Below are 22,278 nucleotides of genomic sequence, written 5' to 3'. Positions count from 1 at the left end.
CATCGTAGCCCAGAAAAATTACATAACGCGGATTTTATGCATTGTTCAGTCTATCAGCAAGCCTCTAAAGATAATTTAAAACTCAGACATTACGATTATTGACACTTAACGGCAAGTAGGTTACTCAGCACAAGATACTTACCGCAGAATCAGCGTCTACTACAGTAGCTTCCCTCCAACATCCGAACGTTATTGTGGCTACACAAACGTAACTGAACATCATCTTCGAAGTCACCTGCTGCTGACCTGTGCCTACAAATTACAGCTCATATGAATCCCAAGGAGAATGCTACAAACTATAGGTCGCCTTTTTAACGACAACAACTGGGACTGTTTGAAATAAAGACAGTAGCCACTACGATCCACACGGTCATTTCTGCAGTCTGTTTGTCCATTACCCCTAGCACCGTTGTGCGCGTAGGAGGTGGACAGTGGAACACCTGGAATAGAAACGAAGTCAATAGTATCGCTTTCTCTTCACCGACGAGTGCACGATTTGCTAGACGTCTGATGATCGTCGTAGAAGAGTGTGGAGATGGCCTGGTGCTAAGTCCGCCTCAGGCCCGCAGTCCTTCAGGTTCGGCACGGAGGTGAGTTACTAATGTTTTGGGCTAGCATTATATGGGCTATCGCTATCGAGGGTAAGCTGAGACATGTGCAATATCCGGACAGGAGACTACAACCTACTGTCCAACTCCGTTGCCGGTAGTTCGTCTCAGAAGACAATAATGCACGACCTTGACGCAATCTTCTCGAGAATATCTTTCTCCAAGAGGCAGCAATCAATAGAATGAAATGGCTTGCGAACCGGACGAGTGATACTTGGGACCAGCTGAAACTTGCAACGTTTCGTGGCAGGAAACCTTGCTTACTGGATGGCCCCTGAAGGTGTGAGCAGCTACGTCTCTCTCAGTCTGTGAACACCATGCGAAGGAGAACCAAGCACGCTTCACCGGAGAGAGCACATGGTATTGAAAGTTAGTCAGGAGCAGATTTTCATATCACCGATGTGCGAAGATGTACAGTTTGGAACAGATTATATTCTTGTTTTGTTTTCATTTCATAGTCCGGATTAGGCTTATTCTTTAAACTAAGGCTACACAAGTTCTAAGAATCTACTGGTAGTGCAAATCGTGTTTTGAGCAATTTACAATCCTTCGAAGGTTCCTTCTGCATTATAATATTCAGCACATACGTGAAACATTCACGCTGAGGTGACAACTGACCGTAACACGAAAATACAGTACGAAGATTAGAGTCGTCAACAAACTTGAATGCACTGAATGTTATTATCTCCCAACGTGAATGACGTTGCTGGGAGGTTATTTCCAAACATTTGTGCTTGTTTCAAGTTGCTTGTATCTAACCGTTGGAGTAGCAGTTAAGTTGGCCCTCCCTGCACCAGCGTGCCAACGATTATGAAATTAATTAAATTAAGTTACAGCGAAAATTTACATGATAAATCAATAGATGCATTACATCTTATTCCCTCAAAACGAAGCAAAACGGGACGCAAGATTTTGATTGATGCCTTATGCGGTTTCAGGATACATTAAATGATGCAACACAAGCACGTCTCGTACCCGAGTCAGAACAGGAAATGGGGAAATGATGATCCGGAAATAGAGAAAGGTCACTGCTAAATATATAACGGACCCTCATTCTTCGTGTTTAAATAAATGGCAACATTATGTTTAACAGACACAAAAACCAAAAGGAGGCTTTCGACAAAGCTACAACGTGTGTAGTTTACTATATTTAGAAAGATGCACATATTCGACGTGAAAAGAGATCATTTGAATTTCGTGTGGTGTGTTATTAACTACGTAGCATTATCCAACAGGCGGCTCTTCGAAATTAAGCAAGCAAGAAAGAACGATTAGTGTTTAACGTCAAGAAAGATTTAATTTTCCGTCGACCATGAGGTCAATGCAAGGATGGAGAAAAATCTATTTGATCCATACTGGCATTCACATTCAGTAATTTAGAAAAACCACGAAAAGCCTAAATCGGCTTGGGCACTCGGGGACTTTAATGGTTCAAATGGCTCTGAGCACTATGGGACTCAACATCTGTGGTCATCAGTCCCCTAGAACTTAGAACTACTTAAACCTAACTAACCTAAGGACATCACACACATCCATGCCCGAGGCAGGATTCGAACCTGCGACCGTAGCAGTCGCACGGTTCCGGACTGCGCGCCTAGAACCGCGAGACCACCGCGGCCGGCCGGGACTTTAATCCAGTTCCTCCCGATTGTGTGGCCAGCGGCTTACACAGTCCGATATCTCGTTATGTTGTTTCATCTTGTTCTTCAGAAAAACACATGAGACTTACAAGTAATACAAAGAAGAAATAAAAGTCACATTCTTATCATTAACAATAAGAGGCTTTTCGTAAATATACTAAATGCCGATTCCGTCCTTTCGTTCTTATTACGAGATGAAATCCTGAAATGCTGCTGCATTTTTTCCAGACTACTCTAGGTTTTTGGAAGCAGTGAGGTAACAAATTACAAGCATGCAACGCAGCTGCGGTAATCACTGAAGAGACTCATCAGACGCCGGACAGGGAACAGAGGGCAGCAGAAACGCAACCGATATGTAGCATCGGCACGTAATACACGAACGCCCAACAGTTAAGTAAACGAAGTCATTAGAACGGTAATATGGATGGAAATTTGTTATCGCTGTCACTGACTGTGAGGACTTCGCCACAAACCTAAATTGTGATTACTGTACAGGAAAGGCGTACTACATTCTTCGAATGGGAAACGACTCGAAGATAACGAAACTCATCATGTCTCAGCAGTGTTTGCACGTTTCTCTTAGTAAAATGACAACGCAATGCCACGAAGACGTCATCTGAATGCTATTTCGCAAGATAGTCACACACTTTGGAGCTGATCAAACACAGATCGTAGTCAGGGGGAAATGTGCTCTTCACAAATGAATCCAACTTCACTTTGCGAAATTATTCTCGTCGTAACCATTGTCTGAAATGAACTACTCTGCTGGACGAATTTCTCATCGCATGGACTGTCAACTGGGACTTAGTATCTGAATCTTGTGGAGCATATCCGGGATTAATGTTGGGAACCTTATCATTATTATTATTATTATTATTTTGTTTATTTCGTTGTCAGTCTTTCAAGGGCCACGATAAACGCAATGTAAGTCCCTTTTTTCGTTCAAGTCAGATGTGTTTCATCAATGCACTGCGTGTATCACAATGGTGTTCATCTGCTATTTGACCCCAGTTACTCGTGACATCACAACAGCAGGTCTGATGACGTCAGCTTTTGGCCTGTTCCGGACGTGTCTCAATTTCCTTCAGTCCTTTTCAGATGATCCTACAGCACAGAATTCTTGTTTTCGGTTTTGAGCCAAACATGTTGATGACGTGTTATGTCCATTTGGAATCAATTCATTCTTTTTACGTGGTCATAAAACCGAACTCCGAGACTGCAACCTGTTTCCATATATTTTTCAAGTTTACAATGTACTATATTTCTTGCCTCGAATTTTTATGCAGAAACTTTTTTTTATAACTTGGGACCCGTATATTGTATAATACACTTTTCTTTTTTATATTTCTAATTCCGCTAGTAAACATTTCGTAAAGACACTCTGAAGTACACTGATAATTGTTTTTAATACAGTGTTGCAATAATGAATTTTGGTATTTATGGCAAAGCACATTTTACTGTAAATACTTCGAGTGGACGGCAAGGTATTTCCATTTTTTCTGGCTTTTGCTTCCAAGGCTAGTTTATCTAGCTTATTGTGCGGGCACTTCAAGTTATTCAGAGGTTTTACTGTTTCGTAACCGGTATTTAAATAGCCTGCATTGTCGTTTATATTTGATATTACTTCCGTTTTTTAACAGATATTTGCAAAACAATTTATTCTACTGGTTCTATCAACACACAACTCATTTTCTGTTACTGCGTCAAAATCTTTTACCACTGTGGCTGTTATCATCCGAATTCATTCTTAATCTCAATCCTTAAATGTTTAAACAAGTTGCGAAGTTTTAATTTCTTACGCCATTCTAGTGTTAGTTTCTTCAGTCGCTGTTGAACAAGATTGGCGAGAGTCCATCCCCTTATCGAGCTCCTGTTGTATTATTATTATTATTATTATTATTGGCGAACAGATTTCATATTTTCCGGGTTTGTTATACTGCTATAGAAATGTCTCGCGTCCATTTCGACTATAGAAATGTCTTGCGTCGACTTCGCATATCTTCTAATTAATTGTTTGGCCTGTCTGCTGAGTGTCTTATAACTGAACCTGCACTCGTTATGTAACTCTCCCGATTAACTGTTCAGGAAATACGGTGTTATTTTCCTTGTTTACATTAGTGTATAGACTCTGGACGGCCCATCTGGTACTACTCAACTATGATATTATTGCACTTGGCCTTCATCAGATACAGGTGGTGACGTTACAGTAAATAAGTCCAGTAGCGACAAAACTCATTGCACTGTCAATACTTTCAGGCCAGTTATGCACACACTATCAACCCGATTGCTCGCTGACCCACGATAAACGGACCGAATCGTCCTCACTTCCAGGTGCAATAATATTGTGATCGACTAACGCGCCGGCCGCGGTGGTCTCGCGGTTCTAGGCCCGCAGTCAGGAACCGTGCGACTGTTACGGTCGCAGGTTCGAATCCTGCCTCGGGCATGGATGTGTGTGATGTCCTTAGGTTAGTTAGGTTTAAGTAGTTCTAAGTTCTAGGGGACTGATGACCACAGCAGTTGAGTCCCATAGTGCTCAGAGCCATTTGAACCATTTTTTGACTAACACGCCGGGCTCCGAAATGAAATCGACTGCAACAACAACTGTGTAAGAAGGCAGAGACACACGTGTGTGATTAGCGAAAATAAAGACAAAACTGGTGAAAAGATTCGAGATGAACAGTGTAGTGGACGAAATTCAGCAAAGAACGGGACGAAAGAGCATAGCGTGGCGAGACACAGCCAAGGCAACCGACGCGAGGGCGGGAGCAAGCCGAGCAGGCAGCGGCGGCGGCAGCAGCGGGCGGTAGGGTCAGGAAAGGCAGCGGCGCGATCAGAGCGCGGCGCCGCCGAGGAAATTGGTGGCGTGGGCGCTGGCGCCGCTAACAAGCGTGAATGCTGGCAGGCAGACAGGTAGGCAGCGGCGGCGCGGCGCGGCGAGCAACAGGTTTGGCCGCAGTGAATGGCTCGGCCGGCAGGCAGGCGAGCGACCTTGCCCCCTGCTTCAGCCGGCACCCCCGGCTCTGGAATCCTCTCTACCTGGCCGCTCATTCACACTGCCGGCGCCCGCGGCACGCCTGCGCTCTACTGTGCTATGTTGTGCTGCGTCGGCCAGGGCTGTGGTGCTCGCTGCATTGCTACGTGGGCAGTCGTCAGACGCACTTGGCATTAAGCAGCCCAGATGCCCAAGTCTAAATATCCCAGATGGCAGGCTGGAATTACAGCAACAGGAAGCGCTGATCTCAGCGGTTGCACCTGTCTTTTAGGGATCCAGAAAATAAACAAGATCTAGTGTTTTGTCAAGAAAAAGAGCTTTATCTTCTGCCCGCTTATAAAATACAGTGTTTCAGAGTCTTATCCGGTAGCACATTCTTCACCTCAAACCCCGTGAAGTCTGCGACGCTGGCTACCACGCGGGTCGCGTGCTCTACTATCTGAGCTATCCAAGCACGACTCACGCCCCGTCCTCTCAGCTTTACTTCTGCCAGTACCTCGTCTCAGATGGTAGAACACTTAGCCGCGAAAGGCAGAGGTCCCGAGTTCGAGTCTCGATCCGGCACACAGTTTTAGTCTGCCAGGAAGTTTCATAATCGAGGTCATTTGGTGCATTAAACCTTGCACCACAACGTTTCCGCAGTTATGGACGGCTAAAGAGGCAGAGTGGCTTAATATTTCTGTAGGGGAGTTTCAGCGAATTGTGGAGTCCATGCCATGTCGAGCTGCTTGCTGCACTACGACGGGCTAAACGTGGTCGACACAATATTAGGAGGTATCCCAAGACTTCTGTCACCGCAGTGTAGTTTCACTCGGGACCACACTCCGTCTTCCCTATGTGGTTCAATTGTTGTTTGGAACTACTGAATGCTTGTGCAGACACCAGTGTTACCTACTACCGATTAAAATCACTCCTAACTGTTAAGTGCTGTGTGTTCTTATTACTACTTAAGCAGAAACCTGACGCTCAATTTCTCGACCATGACCAGACTGAAGGCGTTTTAAATGCGTATGTACCGCCAAATATTAGTCTCATGATTATATAGCGTGGCCAAGGACGACGTTAGTAAAAAAAAACTCTTAATCCTAGCCAGCGTATCAAAGCAGCTTTTCTATGCTACATTTTCTGAAGCAGTAAGTACAACTTCATGCAGCTTACAACAAAAGCAAAGACAGGAAGAAACACAGTCACAGAGGAGTCTGCTGGTCGCAATATATCCTCCAGTAGCTCGACATCGAAGACAATGCAGCTTCGATTATAATATCTCAAAACAAAGAACAATGTTGCATGGTGACCGGCAATATTCTGTAAATCAAAGCATCAAAAAAAAAAAAAAAACACTAATTTATACGCAACTACGCACACTTGATAGAATTCAGTCGCCCTTTGACCAGCCACAGGTAAGGCGACGTAAATGATCCCAGTTGGTACTTCCGCTTGTGTGTCAGTGGAAACAGACATATATCCAATATGCTCAAAATAGTTTTGCGTGTTCTATTGTTGATTTTCATCAATATGCGTAAAAAATATATAGTAACTATATTGTAGTAAGTACACTACATCTTAGTCTCCGATCAGGCATTGCTCTTTTTTCGAAAGACATCGCTGTGCAAATAAGTCTGTAAGGACTTCGTTCTGATAGTATTACACCGTTTAAATCTCGTGGAAAGTATCCCACTATGCTGTGATGCACTCTAGGAGAATTTTATTCCATTCTTTCGTCAGTTTTTCAGCGAATTCCTCTAACATATAACCAACGCTCCAGCACATACATTCTACGAGGTTCAAGTCTGGGCTATGAGTAGCAAGTATAGCAGCTCCATCCGTCTATCGTCGAACCGTGACGCCTGGGTTCCTGTTTTATGGAAAGGACCTTTGTCAGGTTGCTATGCAATTTTAGTCAAGACCTTTCCCATCCCATGCATCCACTACGTCCACACACGTAACTAACACATCAAATTCCAGATTCATCAACACAGAAAACATTTTACTGCATCAAAGAGCACACTGTTTTCACCTAGCTAAACGAAATAGCACGTTTGTTGTTTTGTTCAATGGGTATTGAGAGGTATCACAGCTATAAAAACAAGGTCGTGTGTCCTTTCCGTGGATCGTCATGTCACTAACCTCTACGCTTGCGCTGCAAATGAAGTTCAAGGTGGCTAATGATTGGTTTGTAAAGTACGCTCTATAACCCAGCGGTTATCAGCTAATTTGTTAGGCCAGCTTATAAGAGCGAGATCTTCCCTGATTTTTCCGCATCGAGAACATGAACGGGGGCATTTATAACTCCTGTGAAATAAAAGAAGCTGAACTAATTATCGAACCTGTCGTGCCCTATAACCATACCCCGTGTTACAAGACTTCTGTGACATTGTGTGTGTCAACAAAATGACTCTGAGCACTATGGGACTTAAATTCTGAGGTCATCAGTCCCCTAGAACTTAGAACTACTTAAACATAAATAAACTAAGGACATCCATGCCCGAGCCAGGATTCGAACCTGCGACCGTAGCGGTCGCGCGGTTCCAGACTGTAGCGCCTAGAACCGCTCGGCCACTCCGGCCGGCCGTGTGTCAACAGATTACGAAATGTGCGCGTACAGATTTTTATATCGCTCGGCTTCTTGCGGCGACGAGTTGGTAAAAAGTGAACCCCGTTCCAACGGGAAGGTGCGAAAGAGAAAAAGTAGAAGAAGAAGAAGAAGACTTGTCTCTCCTCATGAGTTACTCCGACATTCCATGTACGTACCTCTATTGGTACCTCTGATCCGTAACACACTTGTCGCGAATAATAAGGAAATAGGATGAAATTCAAGACGATACAGAGCAAGAACTGCACGATGAAATGAAACTGTCTGGGTCACTGAACAATGCTGTACGTAAAAGCGTCAAGAATAGTTCTGTGCAAGAGAGTGAAATATTATAAAGGACAGTACACCACAAACCCAGCTTACAAACGACGGAGAACACTGCAGTATAGATTGCTTAGGAATGAAGTTAACAGAGTGCAAGTAGGATAAATCAGGAAGGACGAGAGAAATATATCAAGACACTGAGAAAGATATGATTGCCAGTACAACTGACACGGTGTAATCCAACATTAAACGCATAATACAAAACGTGTTTAGCTACGAGGCGCACATGAAAAACCCCTATTAATGCATAATCGAAGACAGACAGCTGGCAGGAGCGCACAGAAACCCTACACGATGGGAACGAACTGTTCCGAGGTACACCGTCCGTTCAAGAAGTTCCGAGACTACTTTTAGTCCTGGTGTATATGCGACGTCTGCGCCGTAACTACTCCGTCAGCTTGTAGACGTGAGGCTGTAGTGTGTCAACGTTGTTACAAATCGCAATGGAACACAATCCCTAAATCCGATGTTCAAGACACTATCCGGAATGTTTTGAGCAAGAATGAAGTCTACGCAAAGAATGTCCCGCACACATTGGCTCCCGAATAAAAACGATGCATGGACTTCTGCCGAAACCTGATTAACATGCAAAACGCAGACAGCTATTTTCTGGAAAACATGATAAAGGGTGATTGGACTTGCTGTTATCTGTGCGAACCTACCATAAAACGACAAACAGCAAAATTTTACGTGGTAAGTTACCGCTTTGAGACGCCATAACCAACATCCAAGCCAAAGGGATGCACTAGTTGAACAACATCCCAAAGAACCATTTTATGACAGGTTCACATGGTGGTATGAACGCCCTGTGTGTTGTACTTGAATGGGGAAATTCCGTGTAAAAAACCTGAAGCATTAAAACCACCATCTTAGCTTTTCTCTATTTTTTTTATTAGTCCAATCTCTAAAGTTCGTGGACTGACAGGGTATTACAGAAGAGGAGTAGGAATTTGATGTGGAAGACACAGAATCCAGTTAGGCGGTCGCAGTTTACGTAGCATAGAATTACATGAGCTCACATTAGTCAATAACATTCGATGATACACATCCGAAGTTACTGACACCTGCGGGCGGTGTAGCAACTAGAAGGGTATTTGAGTTGGTGTCAAAAATCTATCAAACGAGTGAATTTCCAACAGATCTTCAGAAAAGCATTGTCATCACATTGTTAAAGAAGGCATATGCGGGAAAATGTGCATCTGTGGTGTAATTAGTCTGACAAGTCATGCATATGAAAAACAGACCAAGTGCCAGAGGAGCAATTCTGACATTGCAGTTGGTAATGGAAGACAGACTGAGGAAAAATCAGGATACCTTGTTAGCGTATGTGGACTTAAGAGAGAGCCTGCGCCTATGTAAGGTGGAATAAGATTTTCATAACCCTTAGAATATCTAAAACACCTAAAATCTATAGTGAGAGTAACGAAGGTGGATGGTCAAAAAAGACAAGTTTGTGTTAAGAAGGATAGACGGCGAATACTTGTTGAAGTTGTACTTCGCAGAAGCTGTGAAGGACATGAAATAAAATTTCTTAGGAGAAATTAAAGATCAAGGGTAATAAATGTCAACTATGATGTTCGAAGGCACCACAACCTTCTGATCTGATGTAAAGAAGATTCAAAAACCTGTTGAAAGAAATTGACTGCAAACTTCGTCCCAAGTGTGGATTAAGAATAAACAGAGCGAAGATGGAGATGGAAGAGTAGTAAAAAGGAAAATAATGAATTGCTTAACATCAAAATTGAGAACGCCAAGATAATGGAAAAAAGAGAAAGTATTCTTCTTCCTAGGAAGCACGATTACAAGACATGTAGATAATAATGCAGATATCAGAAGTAGATTGACACAGGCAAAGAAAGCTTTTTCAGACAAATGAATTTATTTATTGATATTGACGTCGAAAACAAGTTTCTGAAAGTGCACATCCGTATCGGAGCATTTTATGCAAGTCAACGGCGAACATTCGGATATCCGGAGAAGAATTTTAAATGGGGTGATACCAAGACTTCAAAAATTAAATGGACGAGCTACCAAAAAGAATAGGTGAGGTAAGGCTAAGGCAAACACGGCATCCATAAATAGCTGACCTAGCGGTGGATGCAGCAATATGCGGTGAAAGAAACCTGTGCACGCCACATTCAAGGACCGTCATAGACGTCCCAGAGTAGTTACGCGAATACAGGTAAGATCGATATAATCAGCATGACTTTATGGAACAGAACTTTACTTTTCATTACTACAGTGCCTGACAAAAAGAGTGAAGCACCCAGAAGATAAGTAAACGAGATGAGACTTAACAGGTCGAGAGGGTATGTGATGTTTCAGTAACTACAATACGCAGTCAAATTTACAAAGAACTTGGCAGTGTGAGCTCACTTATCAGTAGGACGTTACACACCCTCTGGCTTATACACGTGTACTGATTCGGTTGGGATGGGTGTCATAAAACCGTTGTATCCTCTCTAGACGCGAGGTGGCCCACGACAGTTGTAATTTGTTCTGCATAACCTGGATACTGGCACTGCGAACGAGATGACGTCCAATCAGGGACGATCCATGTTCAGTCGGTGCATATTTGGAGATCTCGCTGGCCACAGGAATGCATCATCACGCAGACACTTCTTATTGACAGATGCTACGTTTGGACGAGCATTGACCTGTTGAAAAATGGCACCACGATAGTGGCACATGAGAGGTAACACATGAGGACGCAGAGTGGCAGTCACCTACCGTTGTGCCATCAGACTTCGCACATCATACCCAATGGCTCCCCGCACGATGACGGCAGGAGTAACACAGCTGTGCGTCCCCAAAACATTAAAAGCATCGAACCTTTCTGCAGGTTGCCTAGCAGTCTCCGATGATGGTCAACCGCGATTCATCGGTGAGCACAATGTGACGCCGTTCATCACCAGTCCATGTTTCACGGTGAATGCAGCGGTTTCCGTTGCGGTATTAACGGCAGCCTAAGCATGGGACGAGAAATTCCCTAGTCCGGCTGCTCCTTGTTTCAGATCAGTGGTGAGGGGTGATAATGTTGTAGGCAGTCCATTACTAGTTTTCGGATGGCAGACACAGTTGTGAAAGCGTTACGATAAGCTCTGTGCACGATCCGGAATCTTGGTGACGAGTATGCCTAGCCTCACTCCCCCATGAAGTCCAACATCGGGTCACTGACACATCCGAATGCTCCACCAATCTGCAAACTGTGCGATCCGACCAGCTGACCAAATACAGACCCACAGTGTTCCTTTCAGACCCTGTCAGGTGCTGATAACGCTGTCTCACACGCGTATGCGACATTTCCGCGTCCTCACAGCATTATGCCACTGCATTATTGAAAGGTGATCGTGGTGCTGATCACGGAGTTACGGAAGTGGCTCGTATTGGGACGTGTGGTGAGTATCGTTGTACTGATTGTTGCTTTGCGTCCAGAGGCAGCTGGTAGCACTGTCTCATTCGCTGTGAAGTTTTACAGAAAATCTCGTGCACAAGTATCGACAAAAATCAGCAGTTTCCATCCGAGCTCTTCTGCTGGTCAATCAATTTGCGTGTGTCAAATTGGGAACATATCTTCCGTTCACTTAATCTGTGTCAATAACAGCGTTTACACTACCGTATCTTTGCTAATCTCAAATTTGTCCGATATCAATCACATATACATTCATCGATTTTTGTGGCAGTACCTGTCACCCTTGCTCGTTATAGTTTCTTGTTAATGTTTGTTGACTGATGGGCTGACTGACGGTTCGCATACTCAGTACATTCTACTTTGTTCCAAAAGCCACTGCGAGAAGAGAATGTGTTCAACGTCCTGTCGATCAAATGGTCATTTCTAATGGAGCACAAACTTGGAATGGAGTAGGATGGGAAAGAATATAGGTTGTGTGAGCGACCCTCACTTTAAGCAGCTTAGAGCTGGCCCGAGTGGGAGTTGCATCCGCCCCTCCGGAGTCCAGTCCCTAAACAATGCGCCACTATGCTCTGTACGCTTCAACCAGTCATAAAACATTTTATTCAAGACGTTCCCGGTCAATTTCCCTGCATCAGTATCGATGTGTTGCCGTCTGTGATTTTCACAGTTAAAACAGTATTTAAGGGTCTGCACCACCGCGCGAGGACCACAATAGACAAGTCTTCTTATGGTAAGTGTGTACAACGCCACGTGACGCTTTCAGAAATTTCTCGATTTAACACTTTAGTACTTTATCATTCCAGTTAAATAGCTTTCGAATCTTTATGAGAGTTATGAGAAACTATGAAACTAATAATTAAGGAGCTTACAATGTGTGCAGAGATGGTTTCATCATATTCTCAGGCTGATTTCATATTCGTACCTTGTGTCATGTAGTAAGAATTCAGCTAGGATTCTAAAAGAGATATAACATACAACGCATATCACGTCACAGGATAGATGCTTTGAACTTGCTTCTACAGCAATAAATTTAATCTTTTTTTCCTTGTTGATGTTTAATTTGTGTGTCCATTATTTTGTGACACGCTATACTTTAATGATGCCACATCCGTTCCGTCTCACCACACTGCCATATTTTATGGAGGTATCCAGTAACCATTTGCTGCATAGTTGAAACACGTACGAGGAACATATTCAGTGATTAGGTACATTTATGTTAACACCATTATGTTTCGTGATCTGTTTCTACAATATTAGAACAGAGGTTTATCGCTTACGGCGCGGATATAAAACACAAGAAGCGCAATCGGCGTGCAGCCATGCGGGCATTTATATCACTTTCTGCGAACGAGCTTCAGAGGCAGAACTTTCCGAACGCACGTCACCATAGCGCCCCATCGGTATAAGCGCTTGCTTCGCTGCCCATGTAAGAATGAATAAGCATCAGTGCAGGTCACTGTCGAATGTAACTCTGTATCGAAAATCCATAAACAATGCCATGCCTGATTATACGTTTTGTTTTCCTTTGGTGCAAAACGATTCTTTGTGAGTCCAGCCACCATGACTGCCGATTAGCCAAAACATAAAATTGATAATTGGTTGCACTGAGAAAACAAGTAAAGTAACATCAATTTCTTTGGCAGATGTAGCCCAGAAGGCATTCTCAATTCTTGATGAGATCATTCTTAACGATGTCAGACACTGTAACCATGGCTACAACGCTGCACTAATCAAGCACAGCGATCAGCCATTTAGGAGAAAACAGTTTCAAAATGAGTTAAGTTTAACAGCTTCACGTCTACATAAATAACGTATGCCCTCACTACATTTCCGCCTACATAGACAAACAATTTTCGTCAATTTTCGTATCTCCTACTTCAGGTAGGAGGGACAGGGGTAATTTTTCCCTTACACATATCTGACGATATTATAACTGTAAACTAATATGCAAGTTTAACGTTGCTCCCTGCTAATCCACGAAATCCGACTAGAAGCTGTCAACCGAGTCAAACGAAGGTTCCACTAACAGAAAATTCAGCTCTCATTTACTATACCACCAGAGCGTTTAGGTTGTTACCAGGTCTGGTAGCGTTTACATGGGGCGTGCACAACGCCGGGCAATTTGTCAATGAATTAAGAAATGCTTTTTCCTCTGCTCTTCTGACAGCAAATGTTCACTGCTCAAATAAGCCACGTTCTGTTTGCTTTCATGCATTATTGCTACAATGATGAAATATTTCGGGCCTGTGGGAATTTCCAGTACCGGTGCCGGAAAAAAGCAAGCGAAGTGTTAAAGAACAGGGACATCACTAAACGAAAGATGACTGAATATTTGATCGTTAGGTCTAACAACGAAGGACTGTGTCGAAATAAAGAATTCCGTACTGAGCCCACGCTGCAGATTAACAAAAAAACCAAATTAGCGAGTTACTTTCTGATATATCCTCATATATACCCAAGGGCTGACTTATAGCAGGCTCTGTGCCACTTTGTTTCGTATTACGCGCTTTCAACGTTTCGGGGACGACGGAAGCGTCATGTACAGGGCTATTACAAATGATTGAAGCGATTTCATAAATTCACTGTAGCTCCATTCATTGACATATGGTCACGACACACTACAGATACGTAGAAAAACTCATAAAGTTTTGTTCGGCTGAAGCCGCACTTCAGGTTTCTGCCACCAGAGCGCTCGAGAGCACAGTGAGACAAAATGGCGACAGGAGCCGAGAAAGCGTATGTCGTGCTTGAAATGCACTCACATCAGTCAGTCATAACAGTGCAACGACACTTCAGGACGAAGTTCAACAAAGATCCACAAACTGCTAACTCCATTCGGCCATGGTATGCGCAGTTTAACGCTTCTGGATGCCTCTGTAAGGGGAAATCAACGGGTCGGCCTGCAGTGGGCGAAGAAACGGTTGAACGCGTGCGGGCAAGTTTCACGCATAGCCCGCGGAAGTCGACGAATAAAGCAAGCAGGGAGCTGAACGTACCTCAGCCGACGGTTTGGAAAATCTTACGGAAAAGGCTAAAGCAGAAGCCTTACCGTTTACAATTGCTACAAGCCCTGACACCCGATGACAAAATCAAACGCTTTGAATTTTCGGCGCGGTTGCAACAGCTCATGGAAGAGGATGCGTTCAGTGCGAAACTTGTTTTCAGTGATGAAGCAACATTTTTTCTTAATGGTGAAGTGAACAGACACAATGTGCGAATCTGGGCGGTAGAAAATCCTCACGCATTCGTGCAGCAAATTCGCAATTCACCAAAAGTTAACGTGTTTTGTGCAATCTCACGGTTTAAAGTTTACGGCCCCTTTTTCTTCTGCGAAAAAAACGTTACAAGAGATGTGTATCTGGACATGCTGGAAAATTGGCTCATGCCACAACTGGAGACCGACAGCGCCGACTTCATCTTTCAACAGGATGGTGCTCCACCGCACTTCCATCATGATGTTCGGCATTTCTTAAACAGGAGATTGGAAAACCGATGGGTCGGTCGTGGTGGAGATCATGATCAACAATTCATGTCATGGCCTCCACGCTCTCCCGACTCAACCCCGTGCGATTTCTTTCTGTGGGGTTATGTGAAAGATTCAGTGTTTAAACCTCCTCTACCAAGAAACGTGCCAGAACTGCGAGCTCGCATCAACGATGCTTTCGAACTCATTGATGGGGACATGCTGCGTCGAGTGTGGGAGGAACTTGATTATCGGCTTGATGTCTGCCGAATCACTAAAGGGGCACATATCGAACATTTGTGAATGCCTAAAAAAACTTTTTGAGTTTTTGTATGTGTGTGCAAAGCATTGTGAAAATATCTAAGTAGTATAGTTATTGTAGAGCTGTGAAATCGCTTCAATCATTTGTAATAATCCTGTACTTCAGCGCTATCTGCAATAACACCGCCAGGACACGTCAAATCTCGCCGAAGAAGAGTGCAGAATGTAAATACTAGTAATATCTCAGATTCAGTAATGGTGTACCGTAATGTGTGAATATTCGTAGTCTCTGACAAAGTGCTGCGCCTATACAGACATTTCTGAAAGCGCCAGTGAAGACTTAAAATATGTCCCATGTTCTAACATCGTCATATGAACTCAACACTAAGTGGAGCAGAAAACAATACTAGAACGCTAAGTCACCGCAAAATACTGTGCTGTATATTTATTTCAAACAATTTCTCGTACCTGGGCAATTGAAGGGATTGGCTGAAGAAAGTGCTAAGCCATCAACTTAGCAATGATTGCGATCATGTCATCTATTATGTTTTTGAGAGCTCCACATGCTGGTAACAAGTAATTCCATTTGTTCCGCTAGAAAGTAGTGTCTACTACAATTTCTTTTACCTTATTGTATTTGTTTTCTCGTCACAGAATTTAACAAACTTATAACACACTATAATACAAAATGATGCTCTCGGTGTTTTTTTCTGTAGATCCTTTCAATTGTTGCCGTCTGCACACTGGAACAACGATCCTAGGAAACACACATCCCACGCAATACCCACGTATCTCTCAAACTATAAGCGGGTGTAAATCAAACCTGCTTGTAGACTACCCAATCCCAAGTATTTGCATAATGGGCACACGCTGACAACAAAGAAGTACTGTAGAGGTGACGTAGGTATCATCGGCATTGAAATAATTATTCTCGCCGACACGAGTAGTGTCCTATGAAGACCATGAGGAGAGAACTGTTTTAGTATCTGTGGTAATCTCGGCTCGACAACTTTCGTCCTGGCGGCACACGGTATTAAGACTTCAGCCGTAACACCACTGTGCCATCGATCGGTGGTTTCATTACTGCAGCCGGATGACTACAGGTACTCCTCTCTGAAGGATCAGACCTTCCAATTTGGTGGCTTTCTGAGGCTGGCTTGCGTGGCGGATGGAGCCACCGACACGATGACTGACCCCTGACAAAAAAAAAAAAAAAGATTGGTTTTGAGTACGAGCTGTTGGTCACCAAGGACATCTCGGACGACCTATGGCCCCACAAGAATTAAAATTCCATAGTAAATGACGTAATACCGTATAAAAACGCTGAACTGCTATTAAAGGGGAACTGAATTAAAAGTCTCTTTAGGTATCTTGATGTATGTTTTCCCTTTTATCACAAAGTAATTTTATGCGAATGCTCAAAAATGTGACAATACGGCTGTTATCAAAGGCGTAGAACACGATTTTTTTCATTTAGATAATCATTTGCCAACAACTGCAAGCCTCAACTGTAACTAGGTCATCACAATTAACAAACTATTAACTGAAACCAAAGCACTTGGACATGTTGTTTGTTGTGTTCTTCAGTCCTGAGACTGGTTTGATGCAGCTCTCCATGCTACTCTATCCTGTGCAAGCTTCTTCATCTCCCAGTACCTACTGCAACCTACATCCTTCTGAATCTGCTTAATGTATTGATCTCTTGGTCTCCCTCTACGATTTTTACCCTCCACGCTGCCCTCCAATGCTAAATTTGTGATCCCTTGATGCCTCAAAACATGTCCTACCAACCGATCCCTTCTTCTAGTCAAGTTGTGCCACAAACGTCTCTTCTCCCCAATCCTATTCAATACCTCCTCATTAGTTACGTGATCTACCCACCTTATCTTCAGCATTCTTCTGTAGCACCACATTTCGAAAGCTTCTATTCTCTTCTTGTCCAAACTGGTTATCGTCCATGTTTCACTTCCATACATGGCTACACTCCATACAAATACTTCCAGAAACGACTTCCTGACACTTAAATCTATACTAGATGTTAACAAATTTCTCTTCTTCAGAAACGATTTCCTTGCCATTGCCAGTCTACATTTTATATCCTCTCTACTTCGACCATCATCAGTTATTTTGCTGTCTCTGACAGAATTACAATGTCATCGGCGAACCTCTAAGTTTTTACTTCTTCTCCATGAATTTTAATACCTACTCCGAATTTTTCTTTTGTTTCCTTTACTGCTTGCTCAATATACAGATTGAATAACATCGGGGAGAGGCTACAACCCTGTCTCACTCCTTTCCCAACCACTGCTTCCCTTTCATGCCCCTCGACTCTTATAACTGACATCTGGTTTCTGTACAAATTGTAAATAGTCTTTCGCTCCTTGTATTTTACCCCTGCCACCTTCAGAATTTGAAAGAGGGTATTCCAGTTAACGTTGTCAAAAGCTTTCTCTAAGTCTACAAATGCTAGAAACGTAGTTTTGCCTTTTCTTAATCTTTCTTCTAAGATAAGTCGTAAGGCTAGTATTGCCTCACGTGTTCCAACATTTCTACGGAATCCAAACTGATCTTCCCCGAGGTCCGCTTCTACCAGTTTTTCCATTCGTCTGTAAAGAATTCGTGTTAGTATTTTGCAGCTGTGACTTATTAAACTGATAGTTCGGTAATTTTCACATCTGTCAACACCTGCTTTCTTTGGGATTGGAATTATTATATTCTTCTTGAAGTCTGTGGGTATTTCGCCTTTCTCATACATCTTGCTCACCAGATGGTAGAGTTTTGTCATGACTGGCTCTCCCAAGGCCATCAGTAGTTCTAATGGAATGTTGTCTACTCCCGGGGCCTTGTTTCGACTCAGGTCTTTCAGTGCTCTGTCAAACTCTTCACGCAGTATCTTATCTCCCATTTCATCTTCATCTACATCCTCTTCCATTTCCATAACACTGTCCTCAAGTACATCGCCCTTGTATAAACCCTCTATATACTCCTTCCACCTTTCTGCTTTCCCTTCTTTGCTTAGAACTGGGTTGCCATCTGAGCTCTTGATATTCATACAGGTGGTTCTCTTCTCTCCAAAGGTCTCTTTAATTTTCCTGTAGGCAGTATCTATCTTACCCCTAGTGAGACAAGCCTCTACATCCTTACATTTGTCCTCTAGCCATCCCTGCTTAGCCATTTTGCACTTCCTGTCGATCTCATTTTTGAGACGTTTGTATTCCTTTTTGCCTGCTTCATTTACTGCATTTTTATATTTTCTCCTTTCATCAATTAAATTCAATATTTCTTCTGTTACCCAAGGATTTCTATTAGCCCTCGTCTTTTTACCTACTTGATCCTCTGCTGCCTTCACTACTTCATCCCTCAGAGCTACCCATTCTTCTTCTACAGTATTTCTTTCCCCCATTCCTGTCAATTGTTCCCTTATGCTCTCCCTGAAACTCTCTACAACCTCTGGTTCTTTCAGTTTATCCAGGTCCCATCTCCTTAAATTCCCACCTTTTTGCAGTTTCTTCAGTTTCAATCTGCAGTTCATAACCAATAGATTGTGGTCAGAATCCACATCTGCCCCTGGAAATGTCTTACAATTTAAAACCTGGTTCCTAAATCTCTGTCTTACCATTATATAATCTATCTGATACCTTTTAGTATCTCCAGGATTCTTCCAGGTATACAACCTTCGTTTATGATTCTTGAACCAAGTGTTAGCTATGATTAAGTTATGCTCCGTGCAAAATTCTACAAGGCGGCTTCCTCTTTCATTTCTTCCCCCCAATCCATATTCACCTACTATGTTTCCTTCTCTCCCTTTTCCTACTGACGAATTCCAGTCACCCATGACTATTAAATTTTCGTCTCCCTTCACTACCTGAATAATTTCTTTTATCTCGTCATACATTTCATCAATTTCTTCATCATCTGCAGAGCTAGTTGGCATATAAACTTGTACTACTGTAGTAGGCATGGGCTTTGTGTCTATCTTGGCCACAATAATGCGTTCACTATGCTGTTTGTAGTAGCTAACCCGCACTCCTATTTTTTTATTACATGTCTAAATTAGATGTATTTGAAAATATTTCGCACACTGCTATTAAAACACACACACACACACACACACACACACACACACACACGCACGCACGCACGCACGCACACATACACGTAAGTGTGCAACGAATGTCTATAACAGCACATTCGGCACGGTACAATTGTTTGACAATGAAGTCCTTATTCCATTACATCTATTTGGATAATAGCGTATTTCGTACATACCTTGCAAAATATGCGACACTCAGATGGATGGAGTCATCGACACTGAATCCTGAAATGAAAAGAGCAATACATATATATCTGTAAAAGAGGGTACACGCAGTAACACAGGCGAAAGAATATACGATATAATGAATACATAGACTCTAAGAGTAGTTCCTCACTACAAACATAATGAAAATTTGAGGAATAGCTTACTAATATGCAATAGAATACATACAAGAATTTTCCATATTCTGCTCTGAGACCTTGCGCAAAATTTGCAGCAATATCTCGTCCAGTTTTAATTGACAGTTTTGTCTGTATTATACGACTTTCGACTTTCGCAACACTGGCCCACGGAACAATCTGCGGATGTCCAACAGAAACACGAGCAATAATCTTTATCAAAACTAAAATTGTCAATTTTCATAATTTTCTAAACGCATCGACGATTATTATGACCCTTCATTTCGATATTTTGGTTCTACTTACACATGCAATCTGTTCTGCTTTTAATATATTAGGTCTAGTAATCGTCGTTTAATTCCCCCCCCCCCCCCCTTCGGTTTCTAGAGAAGTCTCTTCGAGAGTAAGAGAATTCCAGCGCTAATTTCTGACCATAACTAATTGTCACTAACAATATCATTAATGAGAAAATTAAATCGCAAACAGCGAGCGCTTGTTGAATTCCTGCTTTTTTAAATGGCTGGCTTCTTATTGAGTAAATTAGAACGAGGAGTGGTATGCGGTAAACAACCTCGTTTCTGGTACGCACATCTGTATGAGGGCTCTAATGACCACTCTCGCCTCTCTTGTTAACAGAGTAACGCAATGTGTGTCCCATTTCTGCATTGCTAAAAATTTGCAAGAAGCATGAAACATCTTGCACGTAATCAGTGTTGTTTGCTGTGCCAGACACCATTTCTTCCCATGCACAACACAAACCTCTGCACATTTATTGAGTTTGGAACTGAACGTGGGAGACTCGTGGCTCTCGAATATTTTAATACTTTCACTCCAATGCCGTCTTCCCTCAACAGATTAACGCTGATGTTACGAATTCATCAAATACACGTGCCTAAATGAATGGAACGGTTATGATGCAAAATGCTCCATTGAGTCTAAAGGAAACAAAACCCTCATCAGGACATCCCAAAAACCCTGGCTGATTAATATCTTTCAGTTTGCTATACACTGTTGCTTACCCATTTCTCTTGTCATTTTGCTCTCAGACGCAGGAATGTTCGAAAGAACTCACTATGTAAACAAAATTACTACTACAACACATATTGATATCATCAACAACTCATCTGCCTGTTGTAATGGATCTAAGCTATTCTGGACGTGTTACCAAAAAGCCTATATAATCACCAACTGGGCTTATAGGTAAGGCGATGTCGCTCTAGGAGAATTCGTATTGTATTCTCTCTCCAAGGTGTTGGTCTGGTAGACATCCTAAGAGAAAAGAAAACAAAAGAAGGTAACTATGAAAGGACAACAACAGCGAAAGTATTGGAATAATGATAGTCCAACAAAACAGGATCTTGGAAATCAGCAGATTCTAAAAATGACCGGACAGAATGTCAACAAAGAAAACAGAACTGTCATGCGTCGATGACGCCGTTTACGAGTAAAAGGCCGACAAAACGTAGCAAAAACAGACGGCATAAAATGTGTAGTGTAATGTAGAGAAATACCTTTAAGAATCTACCTGTCAAAGAACGAATAAAAACGAAAACTTGGAAACAACAGCTGACGGTTGGAATTCATTTCTCAAAGATTAAAAAATAAACACTACACTCAGTGATAGGTGCAAACGTAACTGGTATTATCTACACTAGTAATGATTCACAGTTCACACCGAGGAGGAACAGTGCATGGGGATACAAAACGTAATACGAGTATGATAGTTTTATTCCTGGATGGAAAGAATTTCACAAGCTTCGGGTTATCGCAAGGACACTGGGAAACAGCAATATCGTCTAGAAAAGCGAACGCATGTCAAACACTAAAATCATCAACTCTGTGGATCATTATAAAGTTGGGCTAATAGAAAACGACCTCATGGGGTTGCCGTAGAAACGATTTGAAAGTGTATGTTGGAAGAAATACGCCATCTATCTCGAGGAAAAAATATCTAATGAAGCCCAACTTACCCGATGTCACGTACCATGACGCCCTTCCCCGAGACATCGTGAATGGAACAGGGAGAACTCACTTTAACCACTTCCCAGTTCTCCAAAAAAGGCTTTATAGTACCGCTGAAAAGGAATGACAAGTGCTTTGAAACAAACGACTACATAACGAAAGACAAAAATGGTCAACTGCGCAAACGCTGGAGAAACGTAAATTTAGTTTTTTGTGTTGTTTCTTAAATTTTCTTGCACCCTGCAACTTCTTAACCGGATAATAGATGGTGTCACGATAATGATTTTACCGTAAAAGTCATCAACCCAGACATTGATTCAAGCACAATAGGCACTGTTATGGCTTGATTGCCTCAGTCCTGCCTAAGATTGTGTTATCGACCTGTTGCGAAGAACACTTGTTCGAATTCGAAGCATGGTGTAACTCGACACTTTTACTTACACAAAAAACTCACGAGAGCGCCAGGTCATGGTAGCGCGGCATGCTAGATATCCTCACTGTGGTGGTACCTAGACCAATTCACGTTTTCTAACTTTTCCTGAATATTTATGCGAGCACCATTCTGTAAGGCAATTATTGTGAG

At 42.6% G+C, this 22,278-nt stretch overlaps 1 protein-coding gene across 3 annotated transcripts in view; it reads right to left on the bottom strand.

Moving 5' to 3' along the window:
* The window catches only part of LOC126253139 (uncharacterized), a 199,733-nt gene that overhangs the window by 27,068 nt on the left and 150,387 nt on the right, over positions 1-22,278 (bottom strand). For 2 of the 3 annotated variants that reach the window (XR_007545907.1, XM_049954284.1), the window contains exon 3: positions 19,569-19,617. Coding sequence is in view for 2 of the 3 variants with exons in the window: in XM_049954284.1 (XP_049810241.1) it covers positions 19,569-19,617 (49 nt within the window). In the remaining variant the exon portion in view is untranslated. Of the gene's footprint in view, positions 1-16,155; positions 16,496-19,568; positions 19,618-22,278 lie in introns of those variants that run through there. The other variant, XM_049954283.1, reaches the window with a different exon arrangement.

The sequence above is a fragment of the Schistocerca nitens genome, chromosome 4 (genome assembly GCF_023898315.1).
Source record: "Schistocerca nitens isolate TAMUIC-IGC-003100 chromosome 4, iqSchNite1.1, whole genome shotgun sequence".
In the NCBI taxonomy this organism is placed as follows: Eukaryota; Metazoa; Arthropoda; class Insecta; order Orthoptera; family Acrididae; genus Schistocerca; species Schistocerca nitens.
The sequence above is the reverse complement of the archived record's forward strand: the minus strand, read 5'-3'. Positions and strand labels throughout refer to the sequence as shown.